The sequence below is a fragment of the Ylistrum balloti genome, unplaced genomic scaffold, assembly GCF_031769215.1.
Source record: "Ylistrum balloti isolate Yb309-2 unplaced genomic scaffold, AGI_CSIRO_Ybal_v1 Utg369618, whole genome shotgun sequence".
Lineage (NCBI taxonomy): Eukaryota > Metazoa > Mollusca > Bivalvia > Pectinida > Pectinidae > Ylistrum > Ylistrum balloti.
In genome coordinates this window covers 235,081-262,063 of record NW_026781890.1, presented here as the reverse complement: position 1 = coordinate 262,063, position 26,983 = coordinate 235,081, and the positions used below count along the sequence as shown (strand labels likewise).

Genomic DNA, 26,983 nt, shown 5'->3' with positions numbered 1-26,983 from the left:
TTGTATAACTGTGCAGCTATTGTGCAATCTGTTGAGACAGTTGATATTGAAGTATGCAGGAGGACCTTTAGGCCTGCAGATATATCCCACATGTCTTTTTGAATCCATATACACATATACTTGACGCTCTCTTAAAATATCCAACATTCATATTTGAATTTGTTAAATTAGAGGTAAGTGCATCTGCCTATCATTATCTTAACATAAGAACGATTGTATTTCGATTCCCTGTCATCATCGACACGTGATAGAATTATATATAAACAACAGAAGTCACTTTTCATATTTTCCAGACATTATTGAAAGTTAACCAAACCTGTTGAACAATCTAGTACCTCAGTAAACTTTAACGCTAGTTTCGGTCGCTACCTTTCCTTTCCAGATTTCCACACTTCTTAGCATTAATCATTGAAGGATGAAACAAATGTTTCATGAGAAATGTGTTGAAATATTCTATTCACTATGTCGTTTGTGTGTAACCCTCTAGCCTTGTTCTTTGGTGTGTCCTGGGGCGACATGCTCTGCCTAGGCACACGCTTTGCTGTCGTACGTAGTAAACATTGTAAAAAAAAGACCTAAAAAAACCAGGTCTGTATCACACAACAGGAAATACAACTAGCCAGCCCACTATAACGAACATTACTGAGCCATATTTGTATTCACTTACACATCTTCATGTCGTTTAGATACATTTATGTCAGTTATACAGCGTTTGGCAGTGAATGTGTCGTGTTTTTTTTTTCTTCTACTGGTATATGATATACTAAGTAGCCTTCAGCGGACATTTCTTCGACTGATATACAATATGGTATAGGAACTAATAAACAAAAAATGCATAGAGCACATGATATTAATATAACATTTTTCAGTATATTTGATTCCCAATATAAAACATTCTAAATTAATTAATACGTTAAACACATGAGAAATCTAATACATTAATTACTCGTGTGAAGTGGATTAATTCAACATTGATAATTTACGTGTGTTATCGTTGGTCTTAGTTACCTACACCCAAAGTCTTGCAATAAAGAAACCACTTAATCAATTTAGACAAGAAAACAAAATAAGCATACTTTTCCTGATTTACAACAGTAATTAAACATGAATTCAGTACATATGAATAAAACCACATACCTGTTACATAATAATATCCAATAGCATTGCTTTGTCCAGTACAGCTGTAAACTCCGAACGAAGTGGCATAATATGATAATCAGAGTCCTTACCGGTGCAGATAAATATGTAGAACGTGAGATCTATATCAGATATGTAGTGTTTTAGCGAAGACACTTGTTGGTCCCTTGTCGCCACTAATCATGTGTAGGTCGAGTAATTAATCGTGTTGAGCTTGTCCTACAGGTACAGGAGTCCTCCACTGTAGAAGAAACCTAACTGACAGCCCAGTGAGAACATACTACTGTTATAGTTTATGTGTGTTCGGTCGATCTTTACAGTTATCCTCTACACCGTTACATCTGTGTTTTATATCAGGTGTTTGCGATTACGTTACAAACAATTTAATCAGAAAAATATGTACATGGTTACCGTATCTATGTGAATATATTTACATAGAAAATGGAAAAGATACGCGAAAATAATGATAATAAAAGCGAAAAATTAACATAATGCTAAATACTTCAAATTGACGTTTAAATTAATATATATAAGTGATGTAGCACCACAATAAAGTTTTATTTTCTGTTTTTATCAATCGTGAATAATCTCAGTGAAAAGGTATCATAAAGTTAATTATTCTGGTTCCTTTTTTCAGTCGTGAACTATTTGGTACGTCCACATCAAAGACAAAATATACAGAGGACGATACCATCATAAAAGAAGATCGAGTTTCTGGTGGACATCCTCGTCGAGTTCGGAAATAAGATCTTCAATCAGACAATTCTTACACCTATGGGAACTATTTGTGTCCCTTTGTTGGCTGAATTGTTTTATTGTTTTCATAAAACAAAAGTTGAACTCGAAATTGAATGATTTTTGAGAGAATTTTGGCACATGGAGGAAAAAGTTGACTTTGAATCTGGTGATTTGCTACAATATAAGGTATCGAAGCAGAAGACGCACGATCTTATTGAGTTTATGAACATTGTGTAAAGATGTGTGAATTCTACTCACCAGTAAAGTTTACCTGTATACTTGTGGGCCTTACCTTACAGTGCTGGTCAGGTAAAGGCACTTTACTGGAGCTTGTGTTTAGTGTGTATGATTACAGACCATTCTGGTGAGTGTGAAACGTCTTGATAAATTCCTTCAAAATACAGATGATGGTTCGAATAACAAGCCAACAAGAACTGTGAGAACACCTATTCCTCTAACGGATAGCAAAGGTTTTAAGCTTTCTAATGTTTGTGATACAAATAACTTCCCATTCAAAAAGTGGTTTGAGGCTGGTTACAGAGCTGAGACACCAGTGGATATTCTAAAATCACGTTTGAGGAGGGCAGTTGAGAATAATGGCACTTGTATACATGTGGAGTGGAACATTTCACTGTGAAGACTGGGAAACAATTGTCCTTGCGTTGTAAAGATGACATTTTAGTTCATGAAATATTAAGACAGTCTCAGTCTGCTCAAACTTTTGTTGAAAATCAGCCTAAGGCATTTATATGATTTGTAGACTGCCCTCATATTTCAATTTAAAAAATGGAACGAGTATAAATGTGTCCCTGACAAGAACGACGACGTTGATGATAATGAGCTGCAACGCCAAGTTGATCTATTAAATTCTCACATTGTCACTCTAACTCAGACTTAGTGGAAACCACTGTGAGAGTGAATAACTGTACAAAAACAGTAAAGGTGGAAAACGCGTGAGGAAGACCCATTACAAAACAAACTTCTCACTTTACAGAGATGGTGTTCATCCTGGTCCAAAATTAGCAGAATCTTGGATAAAAATTTTCAGAAAAGACATTGGAAGGGGTTGTGAATCTCCAGAACATGTGTGACACTATCAAGTAGATCACTCTGTTGTTAAACCGGAAATGGTTATATGAACAGGAAGCAGTATTTTATTGTATATAATGTTGGTTGGAAATTTAAAATATGAAAATAATAATTTTCATGAATTCATTGTTGTTTAATTTAGCTTATAACAGGAATTGAGTGTTAAATATGTACATAGTATATTGCACCAAATATGACCTTTACATGTCCAGCACTGCATAGGCAAGTAGGGACTTATGTAAACTATGGTAGCCAGAATTCATATAAACAAATGTGATGTGTATATATAAACAGTGCAGTGCAGTTAGAGTAACGATGATTGTATAATTATAACGTAAAATATTTCAAGGTCATGAGAAAATAATAGTTTAGATAGTGAATTGTATATAGTTGCTTAGTACAGCATTATGAGTATGTAAGGTAAACATGACCGATTTAGCAGATGTTAGGTTCTGCGTAATTGTTAAGTATTTGATTATTTTATATGTAAATAGTGACCAATATGCGATGGTCTGAAGACTGGTAGTACCAATTGTCATTCCAGACAATAGCTTCCTGGGATTGGGGAATGGACCAATCAACGGTCGTTCCACTAAATGTGCATCCCCAATCCATCAGCACTTATCCCATACACAATAACAAATGGCGCCAAGATTCTGCATTTTGTGTCCAAATCGGTATCATTTTGACAGATTATTGATATGGTTGGGTCGCCAGGATCAACCATTGTTCTTGAGGAATTTCCACCTGCGGAGTTGTCGGACTTTTGGATTCCCCTATAAATACTGGGCAGTTTTCGCTGCTCATTGCACTTGGATCTAGGGATGCCAAAGGGACAACTTCCGTTTGTGGGACTGACTCTACGGAAGCGTGATAGGGAGCGAGCCTTCTTGTGGACTTCACTGTGCTATATATAAACAACAAGTAGAAAGGAATTTGGACTTGGCTTTTTCTTCGGGAACACAACGCGAACGGGGGCACAGTGGGGTTACACATGATGTTCTGCAATCGGATACTGACGAAGACACAGAGAATAATTAGTCTCCGGTTTTATTTTTCATTTACCTAGCAAAGTCTGTTAAGTTCTTAGTCATATACACATATATTCTGACCATATTACAAACACAAACACAAACAATTTATACACATGTGCATGTTTAATACCTATGCTACTTGACCAGACAACCTGTGAGTTTCTTACAGACTGGCATGGTAACCGTGCTAGTCTGATCTTCATATATCCATCACTAGACCAGACATCTTGTGTAGTAGCTTTCTGTGATTGCCATGGTAACGGTGCTACGTAATTAATTACTGTTAGTTTGTAGAGAATAATAGCTCTATCAACTGTTATGTGACAGGCATGGTAACCGTGCTGGTTAACTGCAGTTGAGTGATTGACCTTTTAAATTGTAAAAGTTTGTTGTCACTTGACCGGCATTGAAACCATGCTAGTACACTGCTAACTGATAGTATTCATTTGTTTTACTGCTAATCAATTTCGATATTAGAATTATGTTATCTTGATACTGATTCCTCCATTATCTACTGTACATATGACTGGCATGGTAACCATGCTAATTCAGATACTATAGTATACTGTGAGAATTGGTCCTAAAGATTGAATCACGATGGCAGATTAGCATACTCGTAAGAAGAAAAAGGCTCCGCCAGATGATGTTTGCTCAAGATGCGATCGGGAACCTGTTTTCAGATTGTCCATAGCATGCAATGGTTGTCATTTGAATTTCTGTCCTGCCTGTGCTAATGTGAATGGAAATATTGTCAATTTACTAGCTGACGGTGAAATGTCGGACTTCAGATGTACATGCCTCTCTTGAACATACATTCTACCCACACTGGAAAACATCAGTAAAACTATCTCCGATGTCAAACATACCCACTATAAAAGACTTGCTAATCTTGAAAAGGAAACAGAGAAGCTGGATGTTAAAGTAGAAAATCTTGAATCAGATCATGATGATAAGTTAGCAAAGCTATCGAAAAACACCAAGGAAGTACATGTAACAGATGTGGAGAAATCAAGGCAGGTATTGAAAAAGTTATAGATGAAAGAGTAAGGGAACTTGATGATCGACGGAGGAGAAACACAAACATTGTCATATTCAACATTCCTGAAAAAATCAATAGTGATGGCAAGCAAAAGAAAATGGAAGATGAAGAGGACATCAGACTTATAACAACTTGATGTACCCAACTTGGATATTCTAACACATTTTAGAATTGGTAGATACGCTGAAGCCAAAATTCGTCCTGTAAAAGTCGTACTAAGCAATAAACAACAAAGGAAACAAAACCTTGAAAATGTGACCAACATTGCTAAGAAATGTCCCACTCGTCTCTAGAAAGTAGATATAAAACGTGACTCAACAAAGCAACAACAAGAAGAGCTCAAAGATAAAAGGAGCAAGAAAAAAACAACTTCCGATATCAGCCAAGCAGCAACCAAGGAACATTACGGAGACTTTGATAATGATTCTGTACACGCAATGAATACAACATCCTCCTTGTCAAGTGCCCCACCATTTAGTCCTATTGGAGCTTCTAGACATCTCGTACACAGGAATCCACATTCAGAATCACAGTACAATGATATGGAAACGCTTGACAATTTTGATCCCGATCAGACAGTATTAAGCGGTGTCCCAAACCTGCAACCCTTTGCTGGGACCCATGGAGATCAATCAGAATAGGACATAAGTTTTACATCTGTAAATAGTGATTCTCTTATCAACCTCCTCATTTTTTATGCAAATGTGGATGTCCTGACCACAAACAATTAGAAGAGCTTAAAACACTTGTGATAGAGAAATCCCCAAGCATGATATTGTTAACTGAAATTCACCCAAAGAACAAATCATTACCACTGGACGTATGCTTTTATAATATACCAGGCTTTAAATTTTCATTAACAAGGATAATGGACGTGGAGTAGCTATTTACACTGTCGAACATCTAACAGTGGAAAAGGTGACATATGCCACAACATTTTATGAGCATCTGTCTGTAGAGCTAAGAATAAATAACGGAAATAAGCTTCTTGTGGCTAACATCTACCGCAGTCCTAATATCACACAAGAAAATTTTATACAACTAGTTAGCCTTTTGAGGGAAATCCGATCTAGGAATGCCAGCTACCTCCTGATTTCAGCTTTCCAGAAATTGATTGGTCTGAATGGACCACAAGCGTTTCTGAAACACACTTTCTTGAATGTATCCGAGACACCTTTCAATATCCAACACGGTACCGGGAAGGTCAGAATCCCACAGTCCTTGACAAAGTTTTCAGTAATGAGGAAGGAATGATTGAAGAAGTGGACTACTTACCTAGCATAGGAAGAAGAGACCATATTTTACTTGGTTTTAAATTGTGTATTTCACATGAAGGGACACCAAACAAGCCAGAAAGGAGAAATTATGACAAAGGTAACTTTGATGCCATTAATGAGGAACTTTAATTCACCTAGTGACAAAATACTCTACAAGAGGTCGACATGACATTAAACCATTCTTGAAGGGTCTTTGCTATAACCTTATCCGAGTTAGTAGATGATAAAATACTCGTGAACAAGGCAACTCAAAATCGTGTACGATGGATATCACATCTTGATATAGAGGCCAAGCAGTCGATTCGCCGCAAGTGGATTCGTTATCTGCATTGCCAAACTGGAAGTAATTTCGGAGCTTACCAGAAAGTTAGAAATGCTGCCACACACTAAATCCGACGTTCCCACTTCACATATGAGAAGAAATTGGCTCATAACATTGAAGAAAACAGTAAACTCTTCTGGAAATATGTTCGAGAAAAAACACGAACAGGTATGTCTGTAACCAACGTGGAAAAAGCTGACGGTAGTAGAACCAATAGAATCTGGGAAACCGCCAATTAACTGAACAACTTCTTTGGAAAAATCTTCAATCCTCCTGACATCGATAAAGAACCAAACTTTCCTCACAGACCGTACCAAACTGAACTTTCAGATATTGAAATCAATCACAGCATAATTTTAAAAGCTATCAAGAAACTAAAGCCAAACAAATCCCCAGGTCCAGACATTTTCCATCCAAAATTCATCGTTGAAACAGCTGACGAAATTCCCAAACCATTAATCTTATTCAGGAAATCATTGGACGAGGGCAAAATCTCCGATGACTGGCGTATTGCCAATATAACACCGATATTTAAAAGTGGAAACCACAACAAAGTTGAAAACTATCGCCCTATCAGTTTTACATCAGTTCCTGGCATATATTACAGAGGATAGTGCGAGACAAAATTGTAGAACACGTGGACAAAAATGAATCATTTTCTGAACACCAACATGGCTTCAGGTCAGGGAAGTCGTGTACCACAAACCTATTGGAAGTTATAGAACATTGGTCAGAAGCCATTGACAATAGAGAAAATATCGATACAATTTATTTGGATTTCAGCAAAACTATTGACAAAGTGCCCCATAAACGCCTCTTGAAAAAAATAGAAGCCTACGGCATCATTGAAAAAGCTTTGAGGTGGATTGAAGACTTTCTTACTAACCTAAAACAACAAGTATCTATCAAAGGCGAGAAGTCTGGTCTAGTTGATGTGACAAGCGGTGTACCCCAAGGCAGTGTCCTTGGTCCTGTTCTATTTCTGATCTATATCAATGACCTCTCTGACGTAACACAACACAGCACTATGAAATTGTTCGCTGACAACTCCAAACTTTTCAAAAGCAACATTAACCTATCTAAATCACAAGAGCTCCAATCAGACATTGACAACATTATCAAGTGGACAATAGACTGGAAAATGTCTTAGAACACAATGAAATACAAACACCTAAACATCGGCAACATTGATCAGAACACAAAATATTATTTTTCATCTAACAAACAAATAGAAAAGGTTTACAAAGGAAAATATTTAGGTGTAGTGTTCGACAACACATTAAAATTTAGTAAACATGTGAGTCAAGCAGTTAACAAAGGGAATCGTGTTGCTGGATTAATCTTTAGAACTTTTGTCTTCATGGACATTGCTATGTTTTTAAACTTGTATAAAAGTTTAATACGTCCCAATCTTGAGTATGCTACTCAGGTATGGTCACCTGTCTTAGTAAAAGATCAGATTGCAATTGAGAATGTTCAGCGCAGGGTCACCAAGAAAGTACACTTCCATAGAGAACTTACCATATCATGCCAGGTTAAAAAAGCTAGGTCTTCCAACTTTAGAGTAGAGACGTAAAAGAAACGATATGGTTGAGGTATATAAAATCCTAAACAACATTGACAAACTTGACAAAGACAAACTATTTACGATGTCCACAGCCTCTACTAGATAATAGGTAATAGTAAAAAACTTTTCAAGAAGCATAGCAGGACAAATGTCATTAAAGGGACTTTTAGTCGACGTGTATTGGATCTTTGGAATTCTCTTCCAAACACTGTAATAGAAGCCGCTACCCCAAACACTTTTAAGAGTCTTTTGAACAAACACTGGCAACAAGTAACGTTCAAGTTTTATCCTAGTGTTTATGTGGCACAACCTGACAACGAGTTGACTCAACAAAATGCACCTCAATTAGCTGAGATAACTTAACAAGTGGTGTCTATGAACAGGTAACAGGTAACAGATAATGTTCCCCTCCTTGTTGGATGGGTCATTAGAAATGATGAAAATTTGTTCATGGCGACTCATTTGGAGAGATTGTCTTCCTTAGTGCCTGTTGCTATATGTTACTTGGATTTATTAGTTGGTCGTTGTCGGTTAATTGAAGATGTTCACTCTCCTGTAACACCTGGTATGATAATAGGTTAGCAAACACGACTTAATTTTTTTCCTCATTTCACAAAATGGTCAAATATTTGCTAACATGGATTTGTCAAAATTTCAATAATGTCCAATTTCAATAAATGTTATATGATGTTTCGCAACATTGTAAGTACAACTACAGCTTTGTTAAAAAAATCCTTCATGCCTACAGTGTAAACAGTTTAGGGACAAATATACCATGGTTAATATACTTTAAATACTGACCATAATTTAACCATATTCAATTAAAGGCGTAGACAAATTAAAGCTTAACTTGAAATGGCATGATTCTTGAGAAGTCTGGCATATGGAGAAAAATCTTGTGATGAACGAGATGATTTGCTACAGCAGGTTTCAGATCAAAAACACCAGATAAGTAAAAATTGACAAAAACTCAACAATGTGTTTAAATATATAGGGAATATTTAATGCTTGAAGGTAATAACAATTTGACTTCACTACACCACAAATCTCATATCTTATAACTCTATAAATCTATAACAACACATTACGTATGGTGGCTGTTCAGACATTTTACAACATAAATCAATGTTTTTCTAACAAAAAAAATAAAATATAGAATTTCTGAAAAAAATAAAAGAGATCCCAGTGGGATCTTAGTGACATCCATCATATGATCTTTATTGAATCTGTATCATCTTCCATGTTATATTTCCACTCTGTCGCTCTAACAGATAAGTAATCACTTTTATTGATAGGTGAGTGATTTATATAATAACAGTTTAAAATAAATATAGTGACATTATTTATTAAACAAAGAAATCCCATCTGTGAGTGAAATTTGAGAAAAATCAAACAAGTATGTGAAAGATCAATTGAATCTTAAATCATTTTCTAAACTGAACTTTAGAATTTCATTGATGCCTCTCCACTATTTTCCTGTCAGTCTCAAAATCAAAGAGGGACAAGGGGAACATAGACCTACGAGAAACGGCCATAGTAATCTTAATTGTCAAAATCCAAGATGGCTGCCTACAATTTCAATGAACTGGCTCAATATCTTGACAAGGGAAACTATATAATGACATAATTATTGGGTTCTAGAGTATCAGATCAAGAACTGAATTCTATTAGAGGGGGTCAAGGGTGAGCGATATAGTTTCACTGGGAATTATTCCAATAGCTGTGCTATTTTTGACCTCTGACCTTAACAATTTCATCCAATGTTAACAATTATTGGTGAAATATTCTAGAAAACAACACATACACAGTAATCTACATATAAACATAGAAATGTATCAAAAAATGTAAAATCTTTACATGTTGGCACAGAACATAACTGTTATCTCAAGATATAAATAAACCATCAGAAAATATTTACCTAAGTTACGATGTTTGCTTCAATGAAGTCTTTATACATACAGATGGTCTATTTTAATTCATATGTATTAGTCTGACAACGCTTTTATCAGTGATGTAGCTGCTCTCTATGTAAATCTGAACTGGCAATATATGGCATACATGGATCGTAACTTTATTAACACATTTAATCCCTTAGTTCAACAGAATATCAATTTCTACATGAAGACACTACATAGCACAATAGAATTGAAATTTGCATGCCTACCATTGGAACTACTGAAATGAGAGCTATTCACAGGTAAAAACATACCTTTAAATTTATTATCTGTTTAATACATGTTAAAAATATTAAGATGTACATTGTATAAAGAGTATGGCAGTATCACGTAAAGAGTGTAGTCTATGATATCACTTCATTTCCATGAGCAGAAAATCAATGGTTTTGGAGGCAGTGAATAGAAATCTCTTGTCTGATTGGTCAGTTGCCTCAAAGGCAGGAAATAGTTAATACTCGCCTGATTGATCAGTTATTCTGGAGGGCCTGATTACCTTAGAAATTGATGACATTAAGCAACAAATAAAGAAAGTGAAAATTATACAGATACTGAGTTCAGCTACATCACTGTTAAATACATTTACCAAATGGGTTCCTTTATATTTAAGGTATAGATAATGAAATATTAAACAATATAGCCTGCAAAAATGAAAAATACTGAGATTTGCTTCCTAAATTATACGAGTCAAATAGGAACTCATGTAAAATTCTTTATATATCTAGTATTTACAGGTATACGTTATGTGTGATCGATGTCCTAATCTGCATACAATGTTATAGAATTTGTCTCAAATGTTACAGTCTTTAAATCATGAGAAAAAGGAACCCTTATGATCAATTTAAACTTATTTACAACCCTGTACCAGTACCTCAACATGGAAGAATAAAATTACAATGATTAATAGAAACATGACTGGGCAATACTTCATGGTGACTTATATATAATATTAATGAGAACATATTTGATTCCATTAGTGGGAACAAACAGCTAACCACAGCTTAAATATAGGTATGATATACTAACATCAACACACAGGATGTAAATGTTTTGGAACAGTGCTTGTGTAAAACTGATGAATGATTACAAGGGAGTTTAGGCTTAATACCATTGGTACAAAAGGGAACTTATTTTACAGTGCCATACACTAAAATGTCTCTATATAATGATAAACAAAAGTGTTGTCAAACACAGAAAATCTGGTATATAAAGATTTTCCTGAAGTTTTATACTGGTTCTACAGTGTAATTAAATACCAATTAACAATTAACAACATAGTAAGTTACTATGTTAACATGATAAACAGAAAAACAACTGGAATGTCCTACTCTATGAACTGTCAAGGGCGTTGATGTAAATCTCACACTATAACTACAATACTACATATGTTCTATGTGATTAGATTCTATAAATTAATGGTTCAAACCTTCTCTCCCTATTAAATGCCTACTTCTAACTTAATTTATAAACCTCCTCTCCCTATCAAATGCCTACCTCTAACTTAATTTATAAACCTCCTCTCCCTATCAAATGCCTACCTCTAACTTAATTTATAAACCTATTCTCCCATCAAATACCTACTTCTAACTTAATTTATAAACTGATGGTAAACATTTTCAAATTTTCTTGAAGTTTGGGTTTCATACCCTACCTATCAGTAACCTTATTGTGACTTAATTCGTAAATTGAAAGTTAAAACATTTCGGCATTTTCAATTTGCAACAGTAGGCAAAGTAACTTATGGTGCAGCTAACAACACTTCACCAATACTTGCAAAATGATAAAGATGTTTAAATGTACTAGTTCACTTCTGTTTGAGAAATCAGTACTACCACATCACACACCTAACTTTACAAAGTAATTCCCAAAGGATGGTAGGGGTGGTGGCTGGTGTTACTAAAACAGATTTCTACCTTATCTGTAATGTATTTGTCCTATATACAGTATTCTATAACATTCTTGTCAATAATCATACTTGCATACACAGCAATGCTAGTTTTAGCATAATCAAATTTGAGCCAAATATTTGTTTTTCACACAATAAAATTTTGATTTCCGCATGTTATACCTTAAACAGCACAGGTGTTTGCTACAAAGTCCAAACCCTCTGTCTGTATGATACAGGCTGTGGAGTTTGGAATATGCACCACACCCATTTCTTTAGCAGCATCACTCTAGTGTAATAATATTTCAACAGCATAATATACTTTTAGCAGAATCAGCATTTTTAACACACACAATGTCATACAATTAAGCAGATTTACATTGTAACACTACATGTCATGTCAGCCGTTATTGGTAGTTATAACATGCTAAATGTTAAGGTTAATGTTAATACACACTCAGCAGAATCAGACATTTTGGCAAATGCGTAAAATTTAGCAGAATCACATGCTAGCATTATAATACATATTAAGCAGAATCATGAATTCTAACACACACAATTTAGCTGAATCACATCCTAGCATTATAATACATATTAAGCAGAATCATGAATTCTAACCCACACAATTTAGCTGAATCACATCCTAGCATTATAATACATATTCAGCAGAATCATGAATTCTAACCCACACAATTTAGCTGAATCACATCCTAGCATTATAATACATATTCAGCAGAATCATGAATTCTAACACACATACACAATTTAGCTGATTCACATGCTAGCAAAATAATAAACATTATACATACAATCAGGCATTTAAGCCAACTCATATGATTTAGCAAAGCCACATTCAAACAATTTGGACATATTGCAGAATTGTGCATGTTAGCACATGCATACAATTACATTCAAGTAACACAATTCACCTTATATTGTTTCAGCACAATAAAGCTTCGCATCCTAGCACTATGATGCATAGCAGAATCCTGTCCATTAGCACACTCTAACAATTTTGTAAGTTTTGCGACCATTCTAGCATAACAACACACATTTAGCTGATTGCATCTTAACCCTAAAGTTGATATGCAGACAGGCTGCCATAGGCGACTAAAGTTGACATGCAGACAGGCTGCCATAGGCGACTAAAGTCGACATGCAGACAGGCAGCCATAGGCGACTTTAGTCGACAATTTTTGCCATTGTTTTCGGATATTTTCCGGAAAATATTTGGCGCTGAACTGTACATCGTGAGAAATATTTGGTGCTGAGCTGTACATCGTGAGAAATGTTTGGCGCCTAAAGGTTTAATGTGATTACAATCTAGTACATTTTTGTACAATAACACTTGCGCACAGATTTTTGGTTGTGAAGACATTTGACTGTAATACAGTTGTAGGAAATTCCTTAAATACAAGCTACAACAAATAAGCTTTAATCACCAAGCAGTTATATCTTTAGAACCTATAATCATAGAACTATTCCTATGGTTACACTTAAGTCAGTGTTCAAATTCAAGATATCAATTTTGTCTCCTTAATCAATCCTTAAATATAGGCTACAAGCCTGTATGTTTTGAAATATTTTTAGGACAATTAGGAATCTAGCACACAGAACAGTATTTTTTGGTATTTTTTTTAATTTTTGTAAATCGGATCCAGCTGGGCTATATCTTTATAGTAAATATGTAGAATTCTCCCTCACCATGGCATGAAATCTACCACTGGTGGGTTCACAGCTGTATTGTATATACCTGTGTAGCAATGGTATCTAGAGAGCTGTAAAATATCTCCTTATAAGTACTGTTAGTAAATATGGGCATTGTTTCTTTTATCTTAAGCCCACTATTTAATAATCAAAACCTCCATGCCGGTATTGAAAATATCTTTGGCCTTTATCCCATTAGATTCTGTAGTCTCCTCCATTTCAAGGTCAATGAATGTATCAAATATGCTGAACAACAATGGCAGACATCTCTCATATAATGTTATGATTTATGCTATTTAATGGCTCATCTGTGGAGTAACAATACTTTTAATATCAAAGTCATTTATCAGGTACTTATGACATTCAATAAATGATTTATCACTACCCCAGAAAGGAGAGAGCTTGTTTAGATTTCTGCCAGTTACTGAACTCCTTTTGAATCTCAATTATTCAACAAAATTTTGCGAATGAAATGATCATTGATGATAAGTATATCATTTCAAAATCTTTTGAAATGTAATGTTACAAGTATCTGTGAAGCATAATATACTTTGTATTGCTTCTCGTGTTTTGTTTTGACAGCCAATACAAAGTCAGAAACATCAGTATATATGACTTTATATATAGATTAAATGACTATTTGTTAACGCCTACAATGTGTCATGACAACACTATTTACAGATGATGGAAGATGATAAAAGCCATGTTAACGTGTAATCTCTAAGATACTGTAAAATGCATGCCACTCTATATCATATCACCATATTCTTGACAAAAAAATAAATGGAGGTGCCATGTTTGATGACAAAAGGAATATATTACCCTGTTGTGTGTAAAGTTAAGGGAACACAATGTCTGATGGAGGATTCTACAACACTGAACAACTCCTTCTCTTACACTGTATTATTTTTATGTTGTTATATCCTCAGACATTAATCATGGCCCTATAGAAGTCTATATAGACCTTGGCAAGGGTCATCAGCTAGCCAGATAAAACCACAAGGTCGGGAGTATTGCATAAATATAAACTCTAGATCTGATCCAATCAATTAAACTCCTTGGAATGTGATATATATAAAACTGCCTTCTTTTTCAAATAGTATCAACTATTTATCTTTCATTTATTCATACTGTTTAAATGAATGATTAATGATGATAAACATATAATTTCTGGGTTCTGTACAAGAAGGAGTTTTGCCACTAAATGAAACAAATCAATTAACTAAAAGGTTGGCACTTGAGTAAAGGGTATTTCTTCAGCATGATTTCCCTTGTCCAGACAAGTTTTGGTCGGAGAGATAGAGGAACTTGAGATCTGTGAGAGTTATACCAGTCCTGAAGGATGTTCAGGGTAACAGTTGGATTGAGGACACAAAGTTCCAGTAATGTTTCTACCACACAGATCTTCACATCCAGATGTACTGTAAAAAAACAAACAGCTATACAATCAAAATGTCACACTTCCAAACTTCTGTCATTCATCAGCAAATTTAAACTTATTCCTGGAATATTTTCTCTTTTTTATGATAAAATGATGAGCAATGTCAAGTTAATATCATGACAGAGCAACTCTTTACCAGTTTTTAGTGCAATTGTGATATTTTCAGGTGCAACAATCACAATATAACATGTTACCATAATAACATAATATATCATTCTTCATTATCTAGTCATATTCTTGTGATCACAGAAATCTACAGAAAATCAAATTTATATTTCATACAAATTAATCATTGCGAAATTCCAATTAATAACAAATATCTTCTCCTCACCTTCCGATTTCAAAACTTTCTGTAAATTCTTTACTGCTTGGTTGATATTTTTCTGCCGGGCGTCACGTTTCTTGGGTAATATACAACCTGTAATGCAGTTCTTTAATCATATTATCTATGACAGTAATTCTAGGTCAGTCATATATCTATTCAGACTTAATCATAAATACTGGTCACAAAATGTATGCCTTCTTTAGAAATTTTAAGTTAGTTACAAAATCTATAGTATCTTCCAAATAGTGTTTATAATGCCATCTAAGTAAGCTCATCTTAAGAAAAAAAAGCTTTAATTATTCAACAATAAACACCTTCTTGATGTTGGAAATTTAATGCTCATAGAAGACACATGTGATCATATTTTAACCATAAATGGTAAAAGTTCAATTAAGGAAACCATATTACCTTGTAACTTTTTTACAAACAAACAAATACAAGTACTACTAGTGTTTTCAACAAGGTTTTTTTATAATAAGAGAACAAAGAGAAACATTTATATAACAAGGAGACTCACCAAGCAATCTGAAAACACATTTGGCATACTCAGGATCAAACGCTTGGTCCAGGGTGTCTCCAGTTTTTACTTTTTTGGGGTTTGTACATTTCTGGCAGACTGAGTTTAAGCCACTATGGATTAGGTAAAACTCTATGGGTTCCAACATAAACAGCAGTTCAAGACTGCGCATCAGTGAGAATATCTTATCTGTAATAAAAATTACATGCTGATCAGGAAAGTTTATCAAGCTATTACATAAACAAGTTTTCATGAATGGGCAAGGAATTCAGTTACATTTATCACCAAGTGTTCTATAGGCTGATTGTGATATTACCACATAAGATACAACATAAACTAGTCAGTTACATGTTTTCCACCTTCTTGACTCTTCCTACCTCTAAACATTGTTTCACAGATGAGTGTCAGTGTTCTGATGGTGTGAAGATACAGGATTGACTAGTTCTATCATTATCACTGCTTATTCACGCGTTTTTTTTTTACAGAAGGATTAAGCTTTATTTTAATGACTATAATAATAATAATAATAATAAACTTTATGTATTGCGGATAAATCATTTTTAGCCAATGGCTAATCTTCCACATGGTCCTCTGACTGACATCAGAATGTCCAAGCGATCAAGCTACTGATTAATATGACGTTGTATTCATCCACATTCATACTATAATATACATAATATTATTTAACGGTAGAATTCTTCAAAGGTAAGGAAAGATATGATTTGTATCGATGTATACCTTGACAAGGTTTTGTCTCTCTAGTTTCCAATGCCATAGCTGAATGGAGCTGCTTGGACAACGCATGACTGTCTAAGGAGACACGACACCAGTTACAGAGACGGTAGTAACACTCCAGCACCTGTAGCACAAATGAGATTTCTTCAGTTACATTAAAACTACTGTGTCAGGCGTGAAGCCTCCAGAAAACAGAAACTTAGGTGAACTTTTCCAGGGGCTTTCTCATTTGTGACAGACCTATGTAATCATGTTAATACAGGCATCAAAAGGGGAAGACGAGGCTCATTAGTAAGCAAAATAAGGCAGCAAGTTCATTGGTAATTTCTAAATCACACTCTGGTATAACTGATTAATGAAAACATCCTGGATCATCTCATCCAAAGGGAGGTAACTTGTCACAACTTGATACAAATAGGCTTTGGGCCAGAATGATTTTCAATACACGGCTTATGCCAATCACATGACCAGTATAGATAATCAAATGATGCAGCACAAAGTCTAACTGATCCAAGATGAAAACATTTTCATCAAATATTATTTGTGAAAATGTATTTTTTGTTTTATGTGTATAAGTAATGATATGGACACTAGATGGAAAATGTTTTCTCTTAAGTTTAACCTTTTTGCCATTGTCCTGATTTTCTCCTGCCCCTCTCATCTATTACTACTGGCATAGTTGGTCATCTACAATCATTTAAGTCACCATTCCACAGATTTTAGAGATGATCATGCGAGAGTATGTTGAGATTGTAAATATTTGTACCAAGTGTGTTGATAGGTGTAACTTGTTCAAAACAACTACATTTAGACATTTAAATCTCTAACAGCCTGTGACACATAATTGTGAATCTATTGATCTATCTGTTGACCATTTAAACATTTTCTTTATAAATAAGGCTGATCTACCTTTTCATCTTCCTGTTTGCCTGTGTTGAGTGTCCGGGTCACTTTTTGTTCTATAACTGCTAACATTGAGTATTCATCTACAACACACAAAAAATCACATTTGAACTGTCAGGTAAATCCATGCTATCTTATCAAATTTTATATATAATGTATTCTTTACTGTCATTATTTCAACATTGGTTTACAATCAGATAGTTATTTTACTATGTGGACAAGATTTATGATCTAACCTTGGTTATTTTAGATACTTTTAGAGTAAATAAACCTGCAATGTATCACTTCACAAGAGACTTGGACTTTAAATGTTCTGTTCAGCAGAAAAAAAGGCCATTAGTGATAAATGGCAAGCAGTAATCACAACTGACAGGAAGCAAACTGACCTTTTTTGGTTTTGTATAGAACCAAGGGCCACACCCCTGCAATGGCAACACCCAAACTATGGAAGGGGAGACGGGTGGACCTAAGTAACTGGAATACCATCACCCTAACACTCTCCACATCACCTGTAAGTACCAAGAGACATATATAAATACAGAATTGATTTGATCAATAGACTTGTCCATTTCACAGTTCCAGGAAACAATAATGACAATATTAGTTTTTTCTGGTTGTAAGTCCATGTCTAGTAATAAACTTGTGTCTGGTAATAAGCTTGTTTCTGATAATAAGCTTGTATCTGATAATAAGCTTGTATCTGATAATAAGCTTGTATCTGATAATAAGCTTGTATCTGATAATAAGCTTGTGTCTGATAATAAGCTTGTATCTGATAATAAGCTTGTATCTGATAATAAGCTTGTATCTGATAATAAGCTTGTGTCTGATAATAAGCTTGTGTCTGATAATAAGCTTGTGTCTGATAATAAGCTTGTATCTGATAATAAGCTTGTGTCTGATAATAAGCTTGTGTCTGATAATAAGCTTGTATCTGATAATAAGCTTGTGTCTAGTAATAAGCTTGTGTCTGATAATAAGCTTGTGTCTGATAATAAGCTTGTGTCTGATAATAAGCTTGTATCCGGTTATAAACCCATGTCTGACAATATGACCAAGTTTGGTATGAAGACCATGTCATGTAATAAGCCCATCTGACTACTAAACATGATCTTCTGATAAGTAAATATATTGTCTTGTAAAAATCCACTTAGTCTGAATATTTGCCTCTGCAGGACTAATAACAGTGTTTGGTTATTGTGTAAAAAATAAACATTTTCATTATTTAATGGGTAAAAAGGTTAATTTAAAAGATATCAAATATACATCACAAGGCAATCTATCAGACTGTCAGTCTTAAACTAGTTATCTATGAGAAGTTCAACAGTGAAATATACTTATAGCCACACTGTAAAAGGGAATGATTGATATTTTATAGAATATGAACAAAAAGCTTACCATCTAATCTACAAACGCCTGTGTACATCCGACTGAAAAATTCAAAAACGTTTCTTGTAAAATTGTTGAAGATATAAAGATAGAACATGCTCATAATCAGGTGATTCTATCAAGAAATGATTAACTAAGTAAATCATTCTGAAGCTTCAATAAAACATAAATATGTCCATCTTAATTTACCCTTTCCCGTTTTGTACTCAATTTCAAAGAATAAAGAATGACGATGATGGTTACTATACAATGTATATGGAATACAGAATGTTTATTAATTTAAAAGAAATCATGTTTATTACTTATACATCAGCCAGGTATACATTGTTTTATGTGAGAAAGAATTGACTGGGAAAACATTGATTCCTGTTGATTGCCTCAAGCAGAAATCAAACCCTAGTCTTAGGTATGAAAATGGACTAGCTCTACCAAATATGCCAAAGAAGTATGCTTTGTCAGCTGAGTATTTAACACTATGTATAAATCATACTGACACTTTTACATTTGTCAGTGGAGTATGTAACACTGTGTACAAACCAAACTGACACTTTTACATTTGTCAGCCGAGAATTTAACACTATGTATAAATCATACTGACACTTTTACATTTGTCAGTGGAGTATTTAACACTATGTACAAACCATACTGACTCTTTTACATTTGTCAGTGGAGTATTTAACACTATGTACAAACCATACTGACACACTTCTTTTACAATCATCAGCCGAGAATTTAACACTATGTACAAACCATACTGACACACTTCTTTTACAATCATCAGCCGAGAATTTAACACTATGTACAAACCATACTGACACATATGAATAACACTTTTAATTGTTTATAAAAAAGAATTACAACACTACTAAAAGCCTTGCTGAAATTTCTGTTAACTTCCCTTAATACACAAGGTTATATAGCTTATAGTTGATTTATCAGTTACTATTTTAACAGTCACAAACACCGCTGTATTAAACAGTCACAAACACCACTGTATTAAACAACAGTCACAAACACCACTGCATTAAGTGACAAGTTTTGATACAAGGCGTTGCTCAATAGCCTAGGCATCACAGACATTTAAAGTTTCTTTCCTCTACTATTAACATACTGGAAAATAGTTCTTTGAGACTAATTCATATTCTTCCTTACAATTATTTCTAATTTCATGACTTACCTCAGGGCTGAAGCAGCCATTACCGGTAAGAGGTTCGACAGACTTAGGGAAGACCATAACGAATCCAAAAGTTTCTGTTTCAAATCATCCTAGGAGAGAAAAATCATCAAACGATAAAAAAATGTACACAGCAACAATGTGTGACCTGTATCTTAGTTACCTCCTGTGTTAACTATACATCAATGTGTGACCTGTATCTTAGTTACCTCCTGTGTTAACTATACATCAATGTGTGACCTGTATCTTAATTACCTCCTGTGTTAACTATACATCAATGTGTGACCTGTATCTTAGTTACCTCCTGTGTTAACTATACATCAATGTGTGACCTGTATCTTAGTTACCTCCTGTGTTAGCTATACATCAATGTGTGACCTGTATCTTAGTTACCTCCTGTGTTAACTATACATCAATGTGTGACCTGTATCTTAGTTACCTCCTGTGTTAACTATACATCAATGTGTGACCTGTAACTTAGTTACCTCCTGTATTAACTATACATCTGTGTACGACCTGTATCTTAGCTACCTCCTGTGTTAACTATACATCAATGTGTGACCTGTATCTTAGTTACCTCCTGTGTTAACTTTACAACAATGTGTGACCTGTATCTTAGTTACCTCCTGTGTTAACTATACATCAATGTGTGACCTGTATCTTAGTTACCTCCTGTGTTAACTATACATCAATGTGTGACCTGTATCTTAGTTACCTCCTGTGTTAACTTTACAACAATGTGTGACCTGTATCTTAGTTACCTCCTGTGTTAACTATACATCAATGTGTGACCTGTATCTTAGTTACCTCCTGTGTTAACTATACATCAATGTGTGACCTGTATCTTAGTTACCTCCTGTGTTAACTTTACAACAATGTGTGACCTGTATCTTAGTTACCTCCTGTGTTAACTATACATCAATGTGTGACCTGTATCTTAGCTACCTCCTGTGTTAACTATACATCAATGTGTGACCTGTATCTTAGTTACCTCCTGTGTTAACTTTACAACAATGTGTGACCTGTATCTTAGTTACCTCCTGTGTTAACTATACATCAATGTGTGACCTGTATCTTAGTTACCTCCTGTGTTAACTATACATCAATGTGTGACCTGTATCTTAGTTACCTCCTGTGTTAACTTTACAACAATGTGTGACCTGTATCTTAGTTACCTCCTGTGTTAACTATACATCAATGTGTGACCTGTATCTTAGCTACCTCCTGTGTTAACTATACATCAATGTGTGACCTGTATCTTAGTTACTTCCTGTGTTAACTATATATATACATTATCTTGTTCAATTTCATTGTCAATTTAAAGGGAAATACAAAATCAGTATAAAATTCCTTACATATTTGAATTGAACATGGCACTGCATAATTTTTACTTTCTAATAGTGATTGTCCTTACCTAATACACAGTGACGATTCTGAATATATGATTTTTTGGTAAAACCAGCCAAATTCTAATAACTACCATGCCTGACTATTTCATCCTTAAATAGACCTAATTCCACATTATTGGTATCCAAAACAAATTTTCAGTCATTTCTTATCTGTCACAACATTTATTCTATAATGGCTACCTTGCACACAAAGTATCTAGTAATAGTTTTGTGTTATCTTTAAGGAGTGAATATTTGATTCCTGAAAACATATTCATCAGATAATGATATGCTCCATTGTTGCAGTGAAATCTGTTTGGAGATTTTGAAGACTGTATCAACAAAGTGTCTTGTTCATGTTTCCAGAATTGATCTTTGAAACATCTTACCAATAAATTTCTCTGCTGTAATTCTGAGTATAACTGCAGCAACTTGACCTCCTGGTCTGCTAGAAATGGACACTGGTCAGAGTTACTATTCTGTCCACCTTCATAGACCGGCTTTAGTAGAGTCAAACTTTCTACATTGGAACACAGCAGGTGCTGAAAAATACATAAATTGTTGATCTTTCTACATTGGAACACAGCAGGTGCTGAAAAATACATAAATTGTTGATCTTTCTACATTGGAACACAGCAGGTGCTGAAAAACACATAAATTGTTAATATCTATAATAAAAAAAGAAATACTTCATTTTTTATCAAATGGCTACAGGAATTCCTAGGTACATAATCAAGAAAATGTCCTAGGAAACAAAGCCCATGTCCAGTAATAAGCCCACCAAGATATACTGCAGTTTCATTAAAATGTTTCTCAATGGTCCATTTACTAGGTCAAATTCCATTATACTGAGTTAGATGTAGCTACAAAATCATAACCTTTCCTTCAGGTTTATTTTTGCCGATTCTTTAGTACTCTTTATCCAAAATAACTGATGTCGGAGTTCCACAGAAATATAAATGATTAAATAGTAGGTCTTGTTTACATTGCCTCATTTCAACCGACATTCATGTCGGTAAGGTTAATTGAATTTGCAGATTTTTATATCTTAGACCTGGCAGTCTGACTGTTTACTGAGAAGAGAAACAAGAAAATACTGATATGTCAACAGAATCTAAATTCAAACTTAAAATCAACAAAACTACATCAAAATGTTGAAAGACTCACACAGTGACCCCTGAAAAATACAATAAGACCAGGTGTTCCAAAAGAGTAAGTGCCTTGTACTTTATCTACAACTCCTGTTATATAAATCTTGGTATGGGATATTGAAACATTACAATGTTATTGCAGGCCTTGAAATTTTGTTTATTATTAAATCTCAGTTATTTTTTTCTATATTAATACAAACACTAAAATTATTGGATGTAAATGAAGATATGTAGTATTTACATGGATATATGCCTTGTTTCTAAAAAAAGTAATTCACACACATCTATGTGTAAATATCAGATGTAAATGAAAATGATGGTAGTGTAGTGGACAGACTTCCTGTTTTTCATAAAAGATAATCATACACAAATATGTACTCCTGAATATTTGTTTATTTTCTAAGAATGATTTGCCTACGATATGAAAGACTATTACAATGAACTACAGTCAATGGTGATGTTAATGTTACCTGTACAAGCCAGTGGATCCAGGTAGATATAACGACAGCCACATCTTTATCTGTAGCTAGGAGAGAGTCTGCTGTCTTTGATGTGGATACCTCTGATGAATCCAGGTATTGTTCCATCAACATCTGTATCACTGTAAACAGACAGCCCGGTTCAGTTAAAAGGTACTCTTAATAGGTTCAACATCTGATATTTATACTACTAGATATCAAATCAGACTCCCTTACAATGTTTAAAATTACAAAACAAATGTCAAATATGTTGTTAACTTGTTCTTGATAATTCAGGGACCTTCCCTGAGATGGGAAGTTCAGTTAAAGTTATATTTTGTGAAATAACAGACATTCCAATAGTGAGAAATGCAGATTATATTCACCATTCAACACCAGAGCATTAATCTTTTGTGTCTCCTGTGATCTCTTGGAGCTTTGTGTCTCCTGTGATCTCTTGGAGCTTTGTGACTGCTGTTTTTCAGTTAGAGGACCATCTGCCCTTGCAGAAATGCACTACAAAGAATGAAAATGTATGACTTGAAATGTAAGAACATGCACAGAGTATACAGCGATGAATCGTTGTGTGACTCCCTAGTCCTGTACTTATTCAATTTTTTTTAACTGATAAGAGTTTCTGAAAATGCTTAAATTTTACACTGTATAAGCCATTGGTTTTAGCAATAAAGCTGACAAGGATCTACGAAAATAATCTTTAAATTGGTCACAGAGTATATAAGTTGGTTGTACACTTTGTATGCAATAACATGTACAATATAATAATATTGGCACAGTGGTAACACACTCGCCTTTCACCTTGCCGTCCGGGGATCGATTCCCGGAATGTATGTATGAAAAGATATGGGGTCACCTGCTCGATCATGTTGGTTTTTCCCCCCGGGTACTCCAGTTTCCTCCCACACTAAGACCCCTCGCTCACTTCCATCCCAGCCAACAAGAGTGATTTATATAAGTTGGAAAAACATGCTCCACAATTGTTGTAAAATTAATAAACTTTATTATTATTATTATTATTACTAATATTCAATCCCGTGTTCACCTTCCTGATAATATCTTTCTTTAATCAGAATGCCTTGAAATTAAACGTGATACTGAGCCTTGAAATTAGACGTGATACTGAATTAGAAATATTATAAAAATACCAATGAATGTCCCTTGTTTTGTTTACCTCATACTACGACACTTTCCACACATCATCTCCCTATATGATTACTTTGTATATCTACCCTAATTAAAGCCCATTATCTGATCACTAAACTGTCTTGCTATGGCATTCATGGTTAATATACTGTAAGTGACAGAGCATGAAGTCAAACCTATTGCAAGCTAAAGCCGGTTTGATGTTTACATTTATATACTCTACAGTACACATCTTGCTCTCTTACACAGCTGATAACAAGATTTAAATTATCTAAATTAAACAACTTATTCGGTATCAACAAAGTAATTTGTCAATAACAACAGCCATTTTAGCAGCAATCTGTCACTGTTTATATGCTAACTTACTGACATCATAATAGTCACACACTGGATTAAATTAATTGCATCCTAAATCCCAAAATTATTTTTCTGATAATGTAAACATAATATCATAATTACACAGAATAAATGGTGACAGTATAATCAAAACAAATTCAATTTTTTAATTGGTTATCAATTACAGGTAATAAAAATTGGAAAAAATCATAAACAATAACATAACTTTGATATTACTTACCAACTTTTTTTCCTGTGATACTGTACATGGTAACTTGTCAATACTCTTTCTCTTTGTTGCTGCCATTTTTTCACCTCTGTTGTATAAAGTATATAAAGATGATGTTATACCAAAACATACAAGTTATTTACAGGACTGGATCGTCATGATTTCTTATAAAACTTTGAGGATTCAATTTTTTCATGAGATGAAGAGACAATTAACTCTTAATCATAAGGACTAATTCACAGAAGGAACAATGTAATAAGTGTTTCTCACATCAAAGAAATGTCACTTCTGAATCAATAGGCAATCTACAGGAATCCAAATTTGAACAATCTTATTCAAACAATAACTCTTTCATTACCTCTCAAAATAGATTTCAATAACTAATTGCACTGAATAAAACCCAAAAATTGTTCATGAATTTCAAAGCTTTCTTTCCTTTGGAAGACTTTCAATGATAGTTAATTCTTATTTCATATGCAAAATGAGAATGCAAGTTACAAGATTATTAAGGATCAACTTAAGATTTTGATGATACATAAAAATTTTTTTTTAATTTTTTAATAATTCAGAGGTGTGAAATCTGATTCTAAAGGATATAAATGTTGATTTCATGAATGTCACCCTTGCAATCTTCCAGTACCTGGGTTTTGCAGTTGTCTGGTCCACTTCTGTCCTAGAAACTTTGCGTTTGGAATGTTGTAGATCATTCCGATCATTGCTACGTTTGTTTGAAACTGTTTTAGGCTTCACATAAATAGCACCTGAAGGGGCTTCTGCATGAAAACTACACAAAGCTTGACCCGCCTTCTCCTTAACAGGATTACACGTTGCAGTAGGCTGAGATTCAGGATCACTTGTAGCAGGAAGCGTCAATTCTGACTTGTTCATGAGCAAGCTTGGCACAGGTGTAACTACAGGTGTGTTATCACTACTATTATCAGAGGAAGGCATATGTGTAAGACTAGAAATAAGGGAAATGGAATCAGATTGCCATGGGGATCCTGGAAGTGGGGACAGAGGATCCTGCTCAGGAATTGGAGAGGGAGGAAGGGGAGACAGGGCAAGAGGAATGATAAAGTCTATAGGAGAAGGAGGTAGAGGAGAGACAGGGGACGCTGCTGCTAATGATGATGACCTATGACCCATCTGAACACATCCTGACATGGTGCTGCCATCTTCTGATATCTCAGGGGAAATAACTCTACTGGATGTAACATTATGTTGTATGCTTTGACTAGAATGGAGTTGAGTTGAGAATGGAATATAAACAGATGATGCGTCTGTAGATGTTGAAGGCTGGCTGAGATAATCATCTGCCAACAAATGATCACAAGATTCAACACTATCTTCCTTAGTTATATAACTATCTTTAACTAAGGAATCATTTTCTACATTTTCACACCTTTTTTCCACACATTTAGACATCACTCTGTTTGTTTGCTTAGCCAGATTCAAAGTTTGCACTTTTTCTTTTTCTAATATTTCTGTATTGCACCTTAAATCACCATTTTCAGCACCTTCTGAAAGTTTTGAGAGGGAAGACGTAGCAAACTTTGATGAATGTTTGTTTGATGTCTGTTCTGCGAGCGTCAAGCTCTCTGGTGACATGGGACCAGGAGACTGAGGAGTGAGACTTTGATCTGTCACACTGTCTGTTGAGGGTGAGGTTTTAAGGATAAAACCTGTACTTGATTGACGGGACATGGTATTCCTTCGTGATTCATCAAGTTCCTCATAATCCTCTTCCCCATCAGCACTAGGTATGCCTAACAGGCTTGAATTTTGTTCTGTACACTGGAGTGCTTTTCCTTTCAAAGATTCTGTTTCTCTACTTAACACTTTATCATTAGGTTCTTTAGTGACAGTCTTATCTGTTTTCTGTTCTGTTTCTACATCTGTTTTATCACATTTTACAAGACTACAAATAACTTGAGGAAGGTCACTATGCCCCTTGATTTCATTACATAGTCTTTCAATTGAATCTTTAGAATCACATTTTTGTCCTCTTTCTCCTTTCAGCTCATTATTT

General features: G+C 34.5%; 1 protein-coding gene across 1 annotated transcript in view; it reads right to left on the bottom strand.

The window, feature by feature from the left end:
* Positions 1–14,274: 14,274 nt before the first annotated feature.
* LOC132548981 (uncharacterized) overlaps positions 14,275–26,983 on the bottom strand; it is a 54,434-nt gene continuing 41,725 nt past the window's right edge. The window contains 13 exon segments of the mRNA XM_060212886.1: positions 14,275–15,168; positions 15,520–15,606; positions 16,031–16,219; positions 16,769–16,889; positions 17,675–17,751; positions 18,055–18,177; positions 19,067–19,098; positions 20,235–20,323; positions 22,009–22,161; positions 23,241–23,371; positions 23,615–23,744; positions 24,967–25,042; positions 25,595–26,872. Of these exon segments, the coding sequence (XP_060068869.1) occupies positions 14,966–15,168; positions 15,520–15,606; positions 16,031–16,219; positions 16,769–16,889; positions 17,675–17,751; positions 18,055–18,177; positions 19,067–19,098; positions 20,235–20,323; positions 22,009–22,161; positions 23,241–23,371; positions 23,615–23,744; positions 24,967–25,042; positions 25,595–26,872 (2,689 nt within the window). The 3' untranslated portion in view covers positions 14,275–14,965.